This window comes from Bubalus bubalis, chromosome 2, assembly GCF_019923935.1.
Source record: "Bubalus bubalis isolate 160015118507 breed Murrah chromosome 2, NDDB_SH_1, whole genome shotgun sequence".
NCBI classification, from domain to species: domain Eukaryota; kingdom Metazoa; phylum Chordata; class Mammalia; order Artiodactyla; family Bovidae; genus Bubalus; species Bubalus bubalis.
Genome location: NC_059158.1, coordinates 145,645,322 through 145,665,350, shown reverse-complemented (window position 1 = coordinate 145,665,350; position 20,029 = coordinate 145,645,322). Strand labels below are relative to the sequence as shown.

Below are 20,029 nucleotides of genomic sequence, written 5' to 3'. Positions count from 1 at the left end.
ATCATATTCTTTGGTTCAATTTTTTTTTTTTTTTGTATTAGTTTGAGGTATTTGTCACAATGACTAATACTATATGATGCAAGGTGAGCAAAATCTCTCAATATTCAGTTTACACAACTTTTGTGACAATTCACATGCAATCAAATTGCTCTGCTGCTGCTGCTGCTGCTAAGTCGCCTCAGTCATGTCCGACTCTGTGCGACCCCATAGACGGCAGCCCACCAGGCTCCCCCGTCCCTGGGATTCTCCAGGCAAGAACACTGGAGTGGGTTGCCATTTCCATCTCCAATGCATGAAAGTGAAAAGTGAAAGTGAAGTCACTCAGTTGTGCCCGACTCTTAGTAACCCCATGGACTGCAGCCCACCAGGCTCCTCCGTCCATGAGATTTTCCAGGCAAGAGTACTGGAGTGGGGTGCCATTGCCTTCTCCTAAATTGCTCTATATTAATGCAATTCAATTTTGTGTTGTTACAGGTAAAAGCAAGCAGTTCAAGTGTGTTTTGAATATAATTCCCATGGCACGAGGTTTATGCACAGATGACACTACTCTTCTGCAAATACATTTATGGAAAATGAAAAGGGGATCCATAAATAAGAACAGTTTTTTGTTAGAGAAATATTTATCTTCAACTTTTCTAATCTAACAAACAAAAGGAAAAAAACTTCTAATAAATTAAAACATAGATAAAAGGATATACTTCTTGAGATGAAAAAGAAAATAACAAAGGGACAGGATAGAAAAATACAAAGGGGGGAACATGTCAGTGATAGAAGACTAGGAAGGGCCACACAATCTGATCTAATTAACCCTCTCTGGCAGAGCAAGGGAATTCACATGATCTAAATCAATTATGTCAAGTGATTGCCTAATTTATTCATAGATTCCTCCAATTAGGAAATAAAGCACACAGCCCTTTTCTTCCAGTTTTAAACAACTGCTTTCAGTCTTCTATGCAATGAAATTAAAGCCCTTGGCCCTTCTGTATTTTCTGCATTTGACTCTTTTTCTTAAATCTGTTCATTATTATGAAACTTCTCCAAGCACTTTCAAATGAGAAAGACTAGTTTGGGTAAGTGAAAGTGAATATAGAATGCTATATTCTACACTCTCCTAAAAGATTTTTATCCCTATTCTATTGTGCTACTTAAATCAAACATTTATTTGCAGTTTTATTCATTTATACTTGAAGTATTCATTTGTATTTTTATCCATCCATTCATTCAATCTTTTGATGTAGGAAAGGTGAACCTGCCTACTTTGTAAGATCAGGCAAATCAATCATGGAGATCAATGTGTTTCTGAGGTCGCAGCCAGATTTCTCTAATGCTATCCATCTACATCATCCATCTTGGATTTACTCCACACCTACACATTCTAAGTGGTGAGGAGGAAGCCAAAGATGTATAAGGTATGACCCTGCAAAGGCTTGCAATTTGATTAGAGTGGGAAAAAGTTCTCACTCAGTAGGTACCCAAAAGGGTATATGATTCTGTGCTAAAACTGGTGATACCAAAAGTAATTGCTTTAAGAACTCAGAGAAAGAGTTAGGGGAAAAAAAATGACAGCTCTCTGGAGCAGGCAAGAGTTGAGTGGGTCCTGAATGAAAGTTAAATTTTAAGTAGGAAAGAAGAAAGAATGATGGGTCTTCTATTTTTAGAGTTGAGAATGGAAAATTAATAAGTCTCACTTGCAAAGAAAGGCCTAATGGTTTAGAGCCCAGGCATCCAAGTTAAGTGTGACTGAGTTCAAATCCTGGCTTCATTGCTTACCAGCTGTGACACCTTACAGAAGTTGATCACTCTAAGGCCTGTTACACTCATCTGTAAAATGGCTATAGAACTGCCATGAAAAAAAAAAAACATGCCTTGCATACAGCAAGTACTCGAAAACATTAGTTACTACCATTACCATTACAGATATTACTGTTTTCTTTTTTTGTCTTTATATTCTAGATTAATAGGTATTAATCACAACCCTGAATATCAGGCTGAAGAATGTGGTCTTTCTACTAGGAGTAAAGGAAAGTCAACACCTTCTGGCAACTGGATAGATAGGCATCTAGCAATGTATGAGATGTTATTTTACCAAACCTGTGTTATTCCTTCTGAGGTACATTGCATGCAGTCAGCCACATTCTGTTATCACAATCCATTATTAATTCATGCTTAGTTATAGCCTTGTTCTTTCATGCTGCTCTGCAGTTAATTCCTGCTTACTTAGTGACTGAAGACACACTCTACCCTGGAGATTCTCTCCTAGATTGCATACTGATTCACAGCACTGATCACATGTCCCAGCTTGTTGGCAATTCTTTCTTTCCTCACCCTACTCTGGGTCTTGCACATCACCTTTCAACCTCAGAAACACAACTCTTCTGCCAAAGAACATTAGTCAGAGATCTAGTCCTGTGAGATGCTCTGTACTCAAGGTTTCTGTGATCAAATGAGTTTGGAAGATGCTGCACATTATTAAATCTTGAAGGGGTGTGTGTGTGTGTGTGTGTGTGTGTGTGTATGTTAGTCACTCAGTCATATACGATTCTTTGTGACCCAATGGACTGTAGCTCTCCAGGCTCCTCTGTCCATGGAATTCTCCAGGCAAGAACACTGGAATGGGCTGCTATTCCCTTCTCCAGGGGATCTTCCCAACCCAAGAATCAAACTCGAGTCTCCCACATTGCAGGCAGATTCTTTACCATCTGAGTTACCACGGAAGACTTGTGGGGACCCTTCAGTGCCCGGCAATGTGTATCAATCACATTAAGGTTGTGAACAATTGTGTATTTTAGAAAGCTGCTTAACTCAGAATTTTCTAAACCTGTTTGACCATTCTTTAATATATCATTCAAGTCACTACTAAGACATTCAACCTATCCAGTTTCAATTAAATTTTATGTTCACTTATTTTTATATTGACAAACACATTCTTTAACCTTTAATATGGCTTCATTATTTGTCTATAGTTCGAGGACCTTTCCACTAAAGATTTTCCTCTACAGGGGGAAGAAAAACAGAAAGTACTAAGATTATTTACCTGGAATCTACTGATTCATGAAAGCGGGAAATAGGAAATCTTTGCTGTAACTAATTTTTCACTCAATTTGGGCACTACTATATTTCTTTCCAAATTTAGAAAAAGGGCTAAATGTTTTCCAATTCCTCAGTATACTCTTGTTCTACTTTTAACCCATCAGCTGGAACCTTTGCAGGTTTCACAGTTCTTTCAGGACAATTCTAATGTGCTTGGGGATTATGTCCGTTAGTTCTTTGATCAGCAGAGAGTAGATTAGCTATTTTCAGCTCGCTTGAAATCATCACTCATGATTAGTCAATTTTCAATTTGATCTCTATTTCAATTTTTGCTTTAATTTTAATACTTTCATTGGGTAGAGCTCCTAGTAACCTTTTCTTATGAACACTAGAAACCAAGTGGGGATTGAAACATTAGCCTTTCCAGTCATGTTCCTTCTCTCCACAATTTGTAGATGTCTATGTTTTTATACTGTATATCTTTCTGGTGTATATTCACTTACCGTGTTTGCATGCTAAGTTTCTTCAATCATGTCTGACTCTTTGCAACCCTATAGGCTGTAGCCCTCCAGGCTCCTCTGTCCATGGGATTCTACAGGGAAGAATACTGAAGTGGGTTGCCATGCCCTCCTCCAGGGGATCTTCCTGACCCAGGGATCAAACCTATGTCTCTTAAGTCTCCTGCATTGGCAGGCAGGTTCTTTAACATTAGTGCCACCTGGGAAGCCCATGTTCACTTATTATTACTGTTTATATCCTTAATCTCTCAAACTTTGTTCATGAGACTATTTTCTCTAAGGGTAATCTACAGAAATAAGATATTGTTGTCTGTTGTCATTGATAAGTCTCAATTATTTAGTATAGTACGTGGCACAGAGAAAAGAAAGTGAAGGTGAAGTCGCTCAGTCGTATCTGACTCTTTGTGATCCCGTGGATTAAATGTAGCCCACCAGGCTCCTCCATCCATAGGATTCTCCAGGCAAGAATACTGGAGTGGGTTACCATTTCCTTCTCCAGAGGATCTTCCCAACCCAGGGATTGAACCCGGGTCTCCCGCATTGCAGGAAGATGCTTTAACTTCTGAGCCACCAGGGAAGCCAGGGACAGAGAAAGCACTTGATAAATATTTGTTGAAGGAAGGAAGAGATGGATGGGTAAATTTTTCATGGGACTGAAATTATATTTTCAAGCACTGGATAACTTCTGCTGCTGCTGCTGCTACGTCGCTTCAGTTGTGTCCGACTCTGTGTGACCCCACAGACAGCAGCCCACCAGGCTTCCCGTCCCTGGGATTCTCCAGGCAAGAACACTGGAGTGGGTTGCCATGTCCTTCTCTAATGCGTGAAAGTGAAAAGTGAAAGCGAAGTCGCTCAGTTATGTCCGACTCCAGCGACCCCATGGACTGCAGCCCACCAGGCTCCTCCGTCCATGGAATTTTCCAGGCAAGAGTACTGGAGTGGGGTGCCATTGCCTTCTCCGGGATAACTTCTCCGTCTTATAAAAACACAATAGGTGTTTCTGGTGACACAACCCTTGTACTAATGATTTCTAAAGCATCCAAAGCTACTATATACAAGGTATAGCAGTTTTAGTGTTCCAGTGAAGAGCTGAAAATAAATTATTTTAGTAAGATTAGCTGACAAACCCTAGATTAATTGGTTCTTCTCATAATTAAGTCCAAGTTCTGACTCTGCCTCTGATTTATGTTTATCTAGATATTTTCTAATCTTTCAATGAAAGATACACATGCAGTAATTAATATGTACTTTGGAGTGAGAAACATTCTTAGCTTTAGGGAAGTAAAAGCAAAATATCTATTTCCTGCCTCAAGCAAGAATTGAGATTTGACCTTTAATGTAGAATAACATTTTACTTCCAAAAAGTGATATTTAATTCAGAAATTTTCAGTCTTACATAGGAAATGCTCAGATAATTCACAATAGAAAATATCCCAATAAATAAATCTGTGAAAAATGTTTAGCCACAGTGGTAATTTTAAAAGTGAAATAAAAATACTCCTGTTGAGCCTACAAAATTGGCAAATGAAATAAAAATGATGATACTCAGATTCTTTCATGTACAGCTGGGAAGAGTGAAATTTCCTTTCTGGAGGGTAGCTGGTCACATATACCAAAAAACCTTAAATCTTTATACAAATTTGGCCAAAGGACTATATATATCAAAATTTACAATGATAAAACAATTGTGATTGCTTACAAAGGTTTATGCAGTGGTAGGGTCAATGCATTGCCATTTATAAGAGCAAAAAATTAGAAACAACTCTTGTGACCAAATGAAACAATATTAGGCAAATAAATCAGGCTACATTTACTCAAGAGCAAGCTTTAAAATTAAAAGATATAATAGAAGCAAAGACACAGAGAATAATATTTAAGCTAGATTATTCTTATAGGACCCACATTTAAAAGCATATGCTGAGTACAATCACTTTAGGGAAAAACTGAAATATAAAAATATGAATATCTATGTGTAAGAAAAGAAATAAGCAAGACCAAGAAGTTTCACTTTTTAAAGAACAAACTGAAACTTCTGACTTAAAAATGAGATAGCTGTACCTTCCTACAGTAGTTTTAATCTATGTATAAAGTATTGCCAATAACAACTATTTATCATTATATATATCACGAATATTACATTTATCTAAATATAATACCATTTGGAAGAGACAACTATAAAACTGTTGAACTTCATTAACATGTACTTATTATATCATATATTTTATTATGCTATATTTATATACTGATATATATATATTTTTGGATAATGGAACTCTCACTTCAAAACAACTAAAATAGTCTATATTTGCAAAGAAAATGTAAGTATTTCATTTAGCCTTGAACAGCTTCCTTGGCTTCATAGTTTAAGAAGATGCTCTTATATTAGTACAAAAGTTCTTTTAAAAAGGAACACAGAATTTCATTTAAATGTGAACAATGGTTTAGAAAACAAAAGCAAGTGGGAAAGAAAGGTTTATATTTGGCCTTATTTAAAATGCTTAGTATCTGAGATGTAGAGCCTCAACTGAGGAGCAAAATATAAAGAAAGTACTTCATGTACTAATCCAATTTTTAAGATTGGCCCAGAAGGTGCTAGTGGTAAAGAATCCATCTGCTAATGCAGAAAATGTAAGAGGCCTGGGTTCGATTCCTGGGTCGGGAAGGTCCCCTGGAGAAGGGAGTAGCAACCCACTCCAGTTTCTTGCCTGAAAAATCCCATGGACAGAGGAGCCTGGTGGGCTACAGTCCATAGGGTTGCAAAAAGTTGGACATGACTGAAGTGACTTAGCATGAACGCCTCAGTTTCCTCACTTATGGTAGGAGGGTAGCTACCTTTTGAAGGTAGTTCCCTGGAAGTTCAGCTGGTAAAGAATCTGCCTGCAATGCAGGAGATCCCAGTTTAATTCCTGGGTCAGGAAGATCTCCTGGCGAAGGGATAGGCTACCCACTCTGGTATTCTTGGGCTTCCCTTGTGGCTCAGTTAGTAAAGGATCTACCCGCAATGCAGGAGACTTGGGTTCGATCCCTGGGTTTAAAAGATCCCCTAGAGAATGAAATGGCAACCCACTCCAGTATTTTTGCCTGGAAAAGTCCATAGGGTTGCAAGGAGTTGGACGCAACTGAATGACTTTCACATACATACAGAATATTTCAGGTCTAAAGGATGAGGCAGTTTCTACACTGATCAGGATTTCCCATCAGAGCATAAATAATGCTCTAAATATACAGAGTCTAATGTAAGAATGATCTACATGGGTTTGTTATTGGCCTAACGTCATTGGTTAAGGTTCATTTAGAAACATTTACAAATTTTATAGTTTTCTTCATATTTCTTGTGGGAAAACAGAGCCATGGGTTTCTCTTTCTGACACTAGATTTTTATTCTATCTATATATGCTATTACACAATACCACAGCTTAAGAAAACCTAATCTTAGTGAAAAACCATGGTAATAATTGAAACCATGTGTGATTCAAAGATTGAATTAAGAATCTATATACAAGATTATATACACCCTTTCCTGCAGTATTTCACAATATTGACTTGTGGAGAATTTACTTATATTGAGAGCTGAAGTGAGTCACCAATTACAAAAAATATGTATAGAAGATGAAGAGGCTCACCTCTAATCCCACTACCAACATTACCCTCTCCATGACTGCTGCTATGACTAATAACATCACTGAATGTCTCATTTTCTAGGCACTATGTTAACTGTTTTTATATAAAACGGATGGTCTTTGCTTTGAAGGCTGGTTTTCTTTCCCAGATGGGGAATTATGAGAGAGTTGTGCCTCTTATTCATTCAATAAATGGTAAATAAGAGCAACTGTGTTTAAGGTATTCACCAGCATTCATTCATCAGACAGAGTATGAGAATGGAAAGTTGTGGAAAGTGCCCCAACTTCCAGACAAGCCTACAACATACAAAGTAGTATACACATACAATTTCTACACAAAAGACATCCTTTTCCAGTTAATAGTAATAATGAACATGAAATCAAATTTGTCTTGAAAATGCAGTTCTTGAAAACATATTTCTTAGGAATCATAAATTTAAAATGCAGGAAAAAAAGAATCCATATGGAAAAGAATCTGTAAAAGAATATATATGTGTCTATATATAACTGAATTACTCCGCTATACCCTTGAAACTAGTACAACATTGTAAATTAACCACTTCAATTTAAGAAGAGCTATCTATGGAATTACAGGGCAAGAAAAAAGGTCCTTTACAGAGAGAAGCATTTTTGTACCTTTACTTCCAACTGCAATCGTTTTTCTAATTAATTTCAAACAGACTCTGCATTATTCTGCTACATCCAATATAATGATCTAGTTAAAGGTAAAGAAAATTGATCTATATCACTATAATTTAGTTAATATTTACACTATTCCATAATTTATTTTCAGTTTTAAATGTGCAATTGTCTAAAATTTACTTATTTGTTTTAGTCAATAAATGTTGGTTTTCCTTAATGTTTTGAAAGAGGCCTGTGTTTGGATGTGCAAGGTCAGTTATTCAAAATTTTACCGATTTCTCTTTTTTCATCAGAGAAGAATTCAGCCTGAGTTCTGATACATAATTTCTCTAAACTCGTTTAGCTTGTTTTCATCTAGTCACCCTACTTTAGTTATAACCTGTGTGGTTACTTTAATTATATAAACATATTAAGGTAGACTAACTTTAAACAAACAAAAAAAACTTTTATCTAAAAATGAAAAATACATAGACTCCTTTTCCATTTTCCTGATGAATTTTGCTTCTCAGTCTTTGTGAGTCATTTCAATTTAAATATCTATTCTTTCCTTGCATACCAAACATGCCACAAACCAGAATTAATTTTCCATCATTATTAGCTTTCTAGATTTCAAAGCTTGTAAACTTGATGTATCTTCTGATTGTCGCTATCATTGCTTGATACATTTCGGGGGCAGATTCAAATTTTAAACAGATTTGAGTTTTTTCAATGTTAGCCATGAAAATATCTAAGGAGAGTTCTCGTATGTCTCTTAAGTCACCTACCTTTCAGGCAAAGTATTTTTATTTATTTCAACTATTTTTCATCCGACATGGTTTTGAGGCCTCTCATCAGTATCTGGATGTGTTCTACACTGTTTTTGTCTCTATTAAAATATTGTTGCCAGAATTAAATACAGCACTCTAGGTGGGTTATGGCTAAGCCGGTGTATAGTGGATCTACAATTGTCCTTGACCTGATAACATGGAAGGAGCTTTGGAGGTGGTCATGTCCGGTAAGAGACAAAATCCAGAAACATCTTCAGTAACTGTTATTATTCCAGGTCTCCTAAACTCTACACTTGTACAGCTGATTTCTTTTAACCCAACTTCAGGACATTGCCTTTATCTTTCACCACTGTGTCTAAAATAGGCTTCTCTCTCCTCAGTCTTCATCAGTACCTGAATTTGGCTTCAGAGAAATCATCTCTATCTGAAATTTTATTATTTACTGCTATGCAACTTTATCATCTATTTACCCAACAAGAATGACAATACCATAAGAGTAGAGACTTAATCGTCTTCACCTAGCTATTGCCTGGCACAGAGAAAGTATCCAATAATGCCTATTCAATTAATTAATCATTATTAGATAAATTCCATCTTCTTCAATTCTAAATAAATCACTTGAATGCTAATTCTGTCAATCTAACATATTACTTAATTCTCTGAGATAACATTTATTAACAATTTGTTAAGAATGCCTTTCATGTCTTCATCCAAGTTGTATCTACTCAATCTTCATCAAATTCTGTTGTTTTGTTAGAATATAACAAGAAGGGCCAAGTACAGAGTCTTACAGTATACATTATTTAATTCCTTTCAGAGTGACAATGAGTCTTACTTAGCACATTTTGGGAAGGGGGCATCCTAATGCTATTACCTTTGTGTGTAATTTGGTAAAAGTCTCAATCAAAAAACAAATGGAAATACCTTTACTAAAATTAATGTAAACTGTATTTCTACTATTTCCATGATTATCAATCTAGAATTCCCATCAAAAGGGAAAGGAGACACCAGTTGCTTCAGAGACTCCTCTGCAGGTGGCTAACGGCCACTTCTTTTTTTTTCTTTTTGTTTTACAAAGAGAATTCCTCCGAGAATTAGCATTGAGATCACTAGTTCCACCAGTTGTTTCTGGAATTCATCATCTTTGTCGAAAATCGGTAATTTGCTTCCTGCCCTCCAGTGTGAGGCCCACTCTTCATTTCTAATGATAAGGGACGGTGGCTGTATAATCGCAATCCCCTTAGTGCACAGGGATGCAAACCATCCAGACTCCTGCGTGCTGGCAGCTATGTTTGAATATCTTTCTCTGGGTGCATGAAGATAAAATTAACACAGGAACTGGGTAGCTCTGCTTTCTACCTGACAGCTGTTACCTGCTCTAAACAATGGGCCACCACACTTTCTTTTTCATGTTCTAAAACAGCTTGACTGTCTAACTCCTAAAGGTTTTGCAAGCCTCATTGTGTGCAGCTCTTTAGCTCTTTCTACATTGCTTCTTTTAAGACTGTTGTCACTTTTTTTTTTTCCCCCATACCATTTGCTTCTCTCTTTCTCTTCTCTGGGCTTCCCTTGTGGTTCAGCTGGTAAAGAATCTGCCTGCAATGTGGGAGACCTGGGTTCGATCCCTGGGTTGGGGAGATCCTCTGGAGAAGGGAAAGGCTATCACTCCAGTATTCTGGCCTGGAGAATTCCATGGACTATACAGTCTTCTTCTATACAGTCACAAAGAGTCGGACACAACTGAGTGACTTTTGCTTTTTCACTTTTCTCTTCTCCACCTGGCCAAGGCTTTCAGTTAGCTCTTAGAGCAGCCGCAAGAGCGCTTCAGGTGCCTCTCCCATTTCTTCTCCCTGAGATAAGTCATCATCATCATGTCAGTGCTTCTTTCTGGGAATCTCCACTCTTCAGTTTCCCTTTCTTGTTAGGGTTTTCATGTAGGTGCCCACATCAAGTTCCATTTTTCTCACTGCCGAATCCTCAGTATTTAATGCACTTCCTGGCACACAGTAGGCGCTCAAGAAACATCTGTGCAATGAATGAGCAAATATTCTCTGTAATTGCTTCATTTTGACTTCCTAAAGCTTAGGGAATATATCTGATTATGTCCTTGAGCTCTTCCTCATCTATTAGAGATAGGAGATTCTTTTAGTATTACCATTAATTTTTCTTTACCAACCAGGTGGTTGTTGTTGTTTAATAAGTCAAAGTTATATTTTAAATAGTGGTACTCAATTCAGCTTTCACCAGATTCAGAGGTGTCACTTATTGATGCACAATAAAGAAGATCCATAGATATAAATAAAACATTAAAAATATTAAAATATCATATGGTATTATATGATATATATTAATTAATAAATCAGCCTCAATTATCAGAGTGTAGTTTTATGAAAATTCTTCTATATATTCAATGTTCAGGATTTTTGTCTTATTTCTGGGAATGCATATGAAGTTCCTTAATGTACAAAAAAATTAAAAAGAAAGTATTAGAACAGCGGAATGGGTTTAATTAACTTTTTTCATGCCCCTTTTCCATTGGATATTAGAGATACCTGACTGTTCTCTGAGAGGAATGTGTGATGTTTATGCAAGGGTTATATTCAAAGGTTGACCCAAATCTTTTGTTGATTTGAGAAATCAGTCGATTAAGAATTTACTTTGACTGTGAATGTCTACCAGTACTTCTACCTTAATACAAATTTCCAGCAAGCAACTAACAGAAAATTAAATTGCTAAATCACAGATCTAGAAAGAAAATCAGCCGATTTATCTATAGTGTTGATTTTAGGGATAGTCATTCAAGACACATGCACTGTTTTAAGAGACTGTGAGACATGGAATGTTAACAACCTTCATTGTCAGGAAACTTCCTAAAATTTCATTTGAATGCCTCATGCATCACTTGAAGCTCATTTCCTCTCATTGAACAGAGGCAGGACAGCTGGTCAGTATCTTCCATCTGCACTGCCCTCAGCCTTCCTCTTACTGTGTTACAGAACACCCTTCTGAAATGGGAGGAGGAGGCCAATTTGAAACAGGAGAGAAAATGCTCAGGAAAAAGAAAATCTTGTGGGAAATAGCATTTTAAACTTAACTTTGAATGGGGCTGTAGAGTAGGTCAGGGAGTGGACCAAAATACTGAAGAGCCGTTCCTTGAATAATTTAGACTAATTCTTCAAAACTATTACAGGGTCATAAAACACCAGGCCTGGATGTGAAAGATGTTTGTACTTCATCAAAAAGTCTTTGACTATGACTCTCTGGCACACTGCCAATGAGGGCAGCTCTTTGGGGGAAAACCCTATGCCAAAGGCCAAAGAGGCAGCTGTGTTATTCAGCTCCTGAGAGCTTCTAACTCAACACCCACACAAGCTCAATTATGAACAAATTAAAGGGATCCAGACTGAACACAGTAATTCTGGTAATTTAAATAAATAGAGGAAAGTCTACAATTAGTAGGAAAAGATTGATTTTCTGGAAAACCCAGAAAATGACACCCTAACCCCTTTGAATAAGCATAGTTACAACTAATTACTTAAAAATAAATTCCTTTTATTCATCATTTGAATCATTTCTGATCTGACTTAAATGTGGCCACATTCATGCCAGCAAAAGTATCCACAAATACTGAGGCAGAATGGCCTCAAAAAAAAAAAAAAAATCTATACCTTTAAGTATATAGGAATTAATATCACCGAATAAAACTATAATCAGGGTCTTACACCTACCTTTTAGATCACATAGAGAAAATGTGTTACTCATTTCTATCTTCTTTAAATGCAGAGTAAAATGTAGAGTCATTCAGAAAAATCAAAGATTTAATATTGGGAAATCTATTATTATAACTCACTATAGTAATAAAGAACAAACTACACACAATCATCCTGTATAGATCCTTAAAATCACTTAATAAAATTCAATATCCATTCCTGATTAAACAAAGTGAGCAAATAAAGAACTTTTCAAGAAGCCAGGAATACAAAGAAAGATTTAAACTGATAAAAACATTTCTATCAGGAACCAATGGCAAACTTCATAATTAATGGGCACACAAACACAATAGAAGCATTCCCATTTAATTTTTTAATGAGCTGATCTAGGGTTCATGTAGGAGAATAAAGCATATGAAGAGCCAAAGTAATTTTACAAAAGAAGAGAAAACAGAGGGAAGCTTGCTCTGTAAGTTATCAAAATACAATGTAATAGGGTGACAACTGACACGGGATGACTCTGGCATGGAACAGACCAATACATCAGTAGAAAAGCACTCGGAAGTCATCCTAAGAAGGGAAGGGAATTTAGTAATTCAACATGACTGCATTCCAAATTAATGGGAGGAGAATGCAAAACTCAATAAACGTTATGAATAACTTGCCTATTTACATTGAGAAAATATTTCCCACTTCACAAATGATGAATAAAAGCATATTATTGCTAAACATTAGAAGACCCAAGCCTTTAAAAGTACAAGAAAATAAATAATATAAATAAAACCAGTCATGAAGGAAAAGATGGAATTATCTGACAATAAGACTGCTGCTGCTGCTGCTGCTGCTATGTCGCTTCAGTCGTGTCCGACTCTGTGCGACCCCATAGACAGCAGCCCACCAGGCTCCCCTGTCCCTGGGATTCTCCAGGCAAGGACACTGGAGTGGGTTGCCATTTCCATCTCCAATGCGTGAAAGTGAAGTCGCTCAGTGTCTGACTCTATAAGACTAAAACATCTTTTATAGTAAAGGATACCATGATCAAACTAAGAGATGAATAATAGATTGCAAAAAGTTATTTACAACATATATAATGATATTCTAAAAGATGAAAAAAATTAACAAATGCAAACATTTTTGGCAAAGAATATGAATAAACGAATCACAGAATAAGAAATTCAAATGGACCAAGCCCGCTCACCCAAACCAGAAATCCCAACTATAAATTAAGCCCAAATTTAATCAAAAAGGGAAAAGTAAGAGTCCTTCATATAACATAACACTATACAATTAGTATAAAGAAACACAGTGTGTGACAGAGATGTTTGAACATGGATGGATGGTAAATAGGTAGCAAAGTATTTTAAAATATGTTTGTATCTTGTGAAAAATGAAAGAGATGGGAATGAGGTGGTTTCATTTTTCACAGTAAGAACTGTCTTTAAAAACATAAGTGAAAATAAACAAATGGAACTCATTCACCTTTAAAATAATTTGAACATAATATGCAAATTAAAAAACTGGCTTAGAGTCAGTAGCAAAAATGAAAGAAACAAAAACAAGGAAGGTATAATGAGGTCTATTAATCTTTGAAGAAGTTTGACGATTTTCTAAAGGAGGAATATTCAACATAAATTATGCAATAAGTAGGAGGTTTATCTTCTTCTATTTTGAATCATATAAAATTGCTGTTTTTCTAGGTCAAAGATAATCAAATAGCACTAATTTGCTATTCAGCCTAAATACCTCAATTTAAAAAAAAAAAAAAAAAGAAAAATTGAAGAATGGATCTTGACCCTGCTTGGAGGATTATCCCTCTAAGTACAGTCACCAACCTTTTTAGCAAATACATTAATTCTTTACATTGGCCCAGTGCTATATATGGAAAGCTAAACTACTTACAGTATCTTTTTCATCTAATCAAACAAGGAAGGCACTTTCAAATGTTTACCTTTCTGGTATCATCTAAGTTTATTCATTGAGAAAAATCTCATATTTATTGAGCTCACTCAATTGTTCTGGGAATAGGGGTTCAGAATGGCCCTAGAATATTGACCTCAGAGCTCGCCGAGAGACTGTTAGCTTTGATTTGGCATTTCCTGGAAGGGACCAAACGTTCATAATTAGTTTAAAAATGTTTTCATAGCATAGTTTGCCACTTGTGCTGTATACTGCATTGAAGTCAATGCCTTTAATTTGATACCCGTGTCCTGAAGAAAATAACTCATGACCTTTGCCCTACTTATGTAAAATTGAACGAACATTATTGTCATGTATGGGATAAGTACACCAAAATGCAATGGGTGACTGCTAACTTCATATTTTGCAAGGGCTATTTCAATCTAAAAGAGAAAACTGTTTAAAAACAAAGCTTTCAGTAACAAAAAAAATTAAACAGAAATACAGTCTCTGGACATGGTTTAGGTTTTATTTTTATAGATCTGATACCTTTTTTTTTTTTTTTTATAAATGGCTGCTTTTTTTTTTTTTTTTTTTGCAGAGACTTTTAACAACCGTACTGCTGGCCTTTTTTTTTTTTTTTTTTTTAAACTAAGTGAGGAAAACAGCCATATATTTCTTATCCCAAATTAAGAGCAGTTTTTATCCATTCATCTTCTTTATAGAGAAATTGGGAAGACAGAACAGGAAATATTTATCAAGCACTCTATAAAAACAAATTGCTCCTTTCATAATTAGTAATAACCTATGACACTGTCACGCATTATTCCTTTGGTCTGTCAGGGGTTCACACTTGAGAGAAAATACCCCTTTTGTACCAGTGCTCAAGACAGCTTCCTTATTAAGGTTTCTATCAGTCTCTTGCTATAGATGATTAGAACAAATGTATCCTAGTGATCTAGTTCATTTACAGAAAACAGAATCAATTTTTCTTGTTTCATCATGACTGAACATTTTTCTGAACTCTTGTAAATGAGTAACAGATAAGCACTATTTATCAGATTGTTTCATGGAACACGCAGTTTTGATTATTCTATTTTCTTGGTGCTACTAATGAAATATGTAATGTGCCTCGGGGTGGCGGGGGGGACAGGGGTTGGCAGGGCTTGGTCTCTGAGCATTCAGGAATCAGTGAATATGCTGCTGAGAATTTATTTTGCACTAGCACCCTATTCTAAGGTATCTTCCCTGGTGGCTCAGACGGTAAAGCGTCTGCCTACAATGCGGGAGACCCAGGTTCGATCCCTGGGTCTGGAAGATCCCCTGGAGAAGGAAATGGCAACCCACTCCAGTATTCTTGCCTGGAAAATCCCATGGATGGAGGAGCCTGGTTGGCTACTGTCCATGGGGTCGCAAAGAGTTGGACACGACTGAGCGACTTCACTATTCACTATAGCACCCTATTCCAATCATTCTCTCTCTATGGGCCCATGGGAGGGCAGTAATGTGCTTGGGTGTCTGAGATATCTTCCAAGGTTTCACATTCTAGAGCCCAGAGAATACAGTTTTCAGCAGTTCTTGATTGCCCTGGCAACCAACACTAACCCAGATATTCTCCTTAGGACTCAAACACTCACCCAGAAATTCTCTGTAGACTCAGAACCTCACTGAGGTTGTATGGGCATGAAACTGGGTTCTTAGATACCCTCAATCTGGCAAACCCAGGGATGGATTTGAAGATGGGCATTTAAAGAGAGAAAGTTTCTTCACTGCCACCATCCCCAAACATGCACACAGAGATGGGATGCTCCGTGGGAGAGGATTCATTGAACTTCATGATCTTCCCAGGCCCTGCAACATGGATGTTTTCGGAAAATGGAAAGGTACTGGCAGACGTGAAAGTACAAACGCAAAGGCAGGTGAGTTAAACATGCTTATGCATTCAGATCTTCCAGAAGGGATACTCCTACTTTTCTGACCTATATGGTCCACTTTATAAAAATGTCACTTATCTCTCTTTTAAAAAGGAGTAATTAGGATTAAATGTGTGGTAGGAGACAGAAAGATGGGATGACTATTATCCCTTCTTCCATGCTTCAGCAGACCTTGCCCCCTAAGGTTGGAGTTGAAGAAACAAAGGCAGGACATTCAGGAAGACAGATGGGCTGAGGCTAGACAGCTGACCTGCATGTCACCTCACCCGCACTTACCGAGGTCCATGCTCTTTGAGGCTTTCAGATTCATTGATTCAGGCTGCCTGGCTGGTGTCACAGATCTAAAGTTGATATGCTGATCTGGAAAATATACTGCTGAGTCCACCCCAGAGCTGTAGAAAGAAGCCATACGCCACATTTAGGTTTAGAATTAAAAAAAAAAAAAAAAAAATTAAAGGCAGCAGTTCTCATTTTGAACAGAGCTCTTCATCACTCCCTCTGTAGCTCCCAACCAGGCATTTTCAACCAGTTGGTGAACCTCAGGTATCTCTTATGAGATGTAGCAACTCCGTTTTCCTGCATTTTATCATATTCTGCAATTTAAATAATATTCTCCGGCTAATATCATGTTTTCCTCTTCACTGATTTCTGCTAATTGGGATCCTGCTGTACAATACATAACTTTAAGTGGGTAAAGTGAACCTGGGAACCACTAGTGCTTCAAAGGATGTCACTAGATATTAGCAGAGCCTAAATGTAGGTTAAGAGAGATCTGTGGGCTAAGCACGCCCTTCCTTTAAAAAAACAAGTGAAAGGGCTGTATCCTTTTGAGAAAACCATCCTGTTGAATGACTAATGGCTGTGGTAGTTTGGTTTTCTCCTTTATTTAGGTCTATTTTCTAAAAGTAATGTTAATGCTGACCAAATAGTCTGCTCATCAATAATACCAACAGGAAATAACAGGAAAAGCACAGCTGACAATTTAGACACAAGATACATCAAATGCCCATTACAGACTTCCTAGTACTTGTATTCAATCTCAAAGAATTTCATTTCTGCTGAATATTTTATTTATTTGCTTGAGGATGGAGGGGATTATATAAGGGAATTACAGACAATACCTCATTTCTTGATCTAGAAATAATTTATATTTATATACTTTTCATACATTAACTTAGAGCCCTTTCTCCCTTGGTACATCTATTTAGAAAGTAAATATGGCAGCTCATTTCAACACAACTTTAATTTTAAATACAGGAAAAAATAAAATGAAGTCTTCTTGGTAAATCAGAAAGGACTGTTTGAATTTTTTCAAACAGTTGGGATTTGACACTGTGAACAATAAAATAACAACTAAAAAACTCAACCATTATGAATGAGAATCCTAAAATGTACTGGGGAATCTCACTTTCTTAACCAAATATATCAAAAAAGGTTCAATCTTTCTTGAAACTTATTAGTCATGCATATTTAATACTACCTTGCAGCAATAATAATACTGCTGGGTGAATGAGCCTCTGCTATTCTAACGTAGTGTAATACAGCCGAGCATTCAAAAGCACCAAGTCCAGAGCAGGCCTGCTCAGTTTAAAATCCTGGCTCTGCTCCTTACTAGCTGTGGGACCCAGGCAAGTTACTGAACCTCTCTGTGCTTCAATTTTTTGTGTGTATAAAATGGGTATAATTACACTCCTTATCTCCCATGGGTAACAATCTTTAATAACAGATAAAACGAGTTACAAACGATTATTTTACAAACGACTTGTAAAATAAGGACACTAGGGTCTGGGGCAGAGTAAGTATAGTAGGAGCATTTAGGAAATAAGCAGATAAATAAATAGACCTGCTTTTGCTTTTCAAATGACTGTTAAGTTTTTGCTTTTCAAGTTACTTGATTTTTTTACAGTTTGCTTTTTTTTTTTTTTTTGGCTTCTCTGTTTTTGTCAGACTTTCCGTGGGCTTGTGACTAAAAGCCCTTCTCTCCTATTTAGAAGGAGCTGTGGTATAAGATTTGTGGACTTCCCTGGTGGCTTAGATGGTCAAGAATCTGCCTGCAATGCCAGAGACCCAAGTTCTATCCCTGGGTCAGGAAGATCCCCTGGAGAAGGACATGCCAACCCACTCCAGTATTCCTGCCTGGAGATTCCACGGACAGAGGAGCCTGGTGGGCTACAGTCCATAGAGTCGGAAAGAGTCGGACACCAGTGACAACTAACACACACACACACACACACACACACACACACACACACACAATAAGGTTTAGGGCCATGCGATTGGGAGTGAGATGCCAGGGCAGGCGGCCTAATGCATAAAATGGACAGTGTATATAGCACAGGAAACTATCTTCAATATCCTGTAGCCAACCATAACAGAAAAGAATCTTTTTAAGAAGTGGACAGTAATAGAATTTACTTAATAAAGTTGTCATAAGGGTGAAATAAACGATGATATGTTAAATACTGACAATAGTGCCTAATATACAGCAAGAGCTCAACAAAAGCTTACAGAAGTAAGCTTTAATCCTTTCCTTTGTTTCTGTAGCTTAGCCTGGTCTTTGAATGAGGGTCTAAGGAACTCTTACACAGTCTATCCTCCGTATCCTCAGCATGGCATTTAAGGATCATCCAACCTGGGACCAACAATATTCAGAAAAGAAAAAATTCTGGAAAGTTTCAAAAAGCAGAACTTTAATTTCCCATGCTCTGACAACTATTTACATAGTATCTACATTGTATTAAGTGGTTTGAAGCATATGGGAGGATGCTGTATACAAACAGTATACCATTTTATACCAGGGACTTGAGCACCTGCAGATTTTAGTACCCCTGGGAGTCCTGGAACAAATTCCTCATGGATACTGAGAGACAACTGTATATTTTTCATGAAAACTGCTCAAGAAGTTTAAAGCTACTCTTTAGAATTATGAAAGTTTTTCTTTTCTTTTCCCCCCGCCTCCCCGCTTTGGCTTCTTTCTTGGTGTCTGGCTACATTCTCAGCCAAGAAAGCTACTGATGTCAAACATATCAGATGGGGTATCTAGTTATGGTGGCAAAGTACGTTAACTGCAAACATGAATCCTGACCCACTGGCGCTATTGGCTGGCCTGGCATAATAGAATATTTTAATTGTTTTAGTTCAATTTAAAGAGGAATTCTGAGATGCCATGGTGCATATGAGCTTTCCTTTGAACCTTGATGTTTTGGAAGCACTTGCCTTTAAATGTGTTATCCGACCTTTATTTGCACTTAGTTTTTCATCCTTTGATCTCTTGTGATGATATGGTTTTAGTGTCAGAGAGACTCATGACCTTTATGGAACAAGAGAATCGAAGAGTTGGAAGTCATTAAAGTCACCTCATCTAACTCTTCATCTTGTAGGTAAGACACTGAGGCCCAAAGAGGAGACTGATATTCCAAGGTCACAACAGCTGGCCACTGGCGAAGTCAGGACCAGCTTGTGGCTACTTGAATGTTTCCAAGAGCTGCAATATCTTTGTCTAAAACGGTGGCCAGCCTGGGATGCAGGTTGTTGCTAATCCTGCATCCATAGAACTGCATCCTTTACCTCTTAGTACAGTTTCACACACGCTCTTATGCAGCTTGCATTTTAGGTTAGTTTGGTTTTTTTATTTCAACAGAGTGGTACATGTTGTGAAATAAAAGAAAATTAAAGGGTTAATCAAAACATATGCCACATGTTATAATGAAAACCTTTTGGGAGAAAATTTAGAACAACATGAATATTCCTCATTAAAAGAAATCACGCTGCATTTAAAGTGCTCTGCTCAAGGCAGACTATGGGAATCTACCCAACTGTGTAATGTTTTGGTTAATTCACTTTACTGTTTTAGAATGCTTTACCAAACTAGGCATTATTTGTCAAATTAAGAATAAGAACTCAAATTTTCCC

At 37.0% G+C, this 20,029-nt stretch overlaps 1 protein-coding gene across 7 annotated transcripts in view; it reads right to left on the bottom strand.

Annotated features, from left to right (window-relative positions):
- PARD3B (par-3 family cell polarity regulator beta) overlaps window positions 1–20,029 on the bottom strand; it is a 1,152,086-nt gene that overhangs the window by 427,645 nt on the left and 704,412 nt on the right. For all 7 annotated transcript variants that reach the window (XM_025261969.3, XM_044924795.2, XM_044924800.2 and 4 more), the window contains one exon: window positions 16,394–16,509. In XM_025261969.3, coding sequence (XP_025117754.1) covers window positions 16,394–16,509 — 116 coding nt within the window. The remainder of the gene's footprint in view (window positions 1–16,393; window positions 16,510–20,029) is intronic.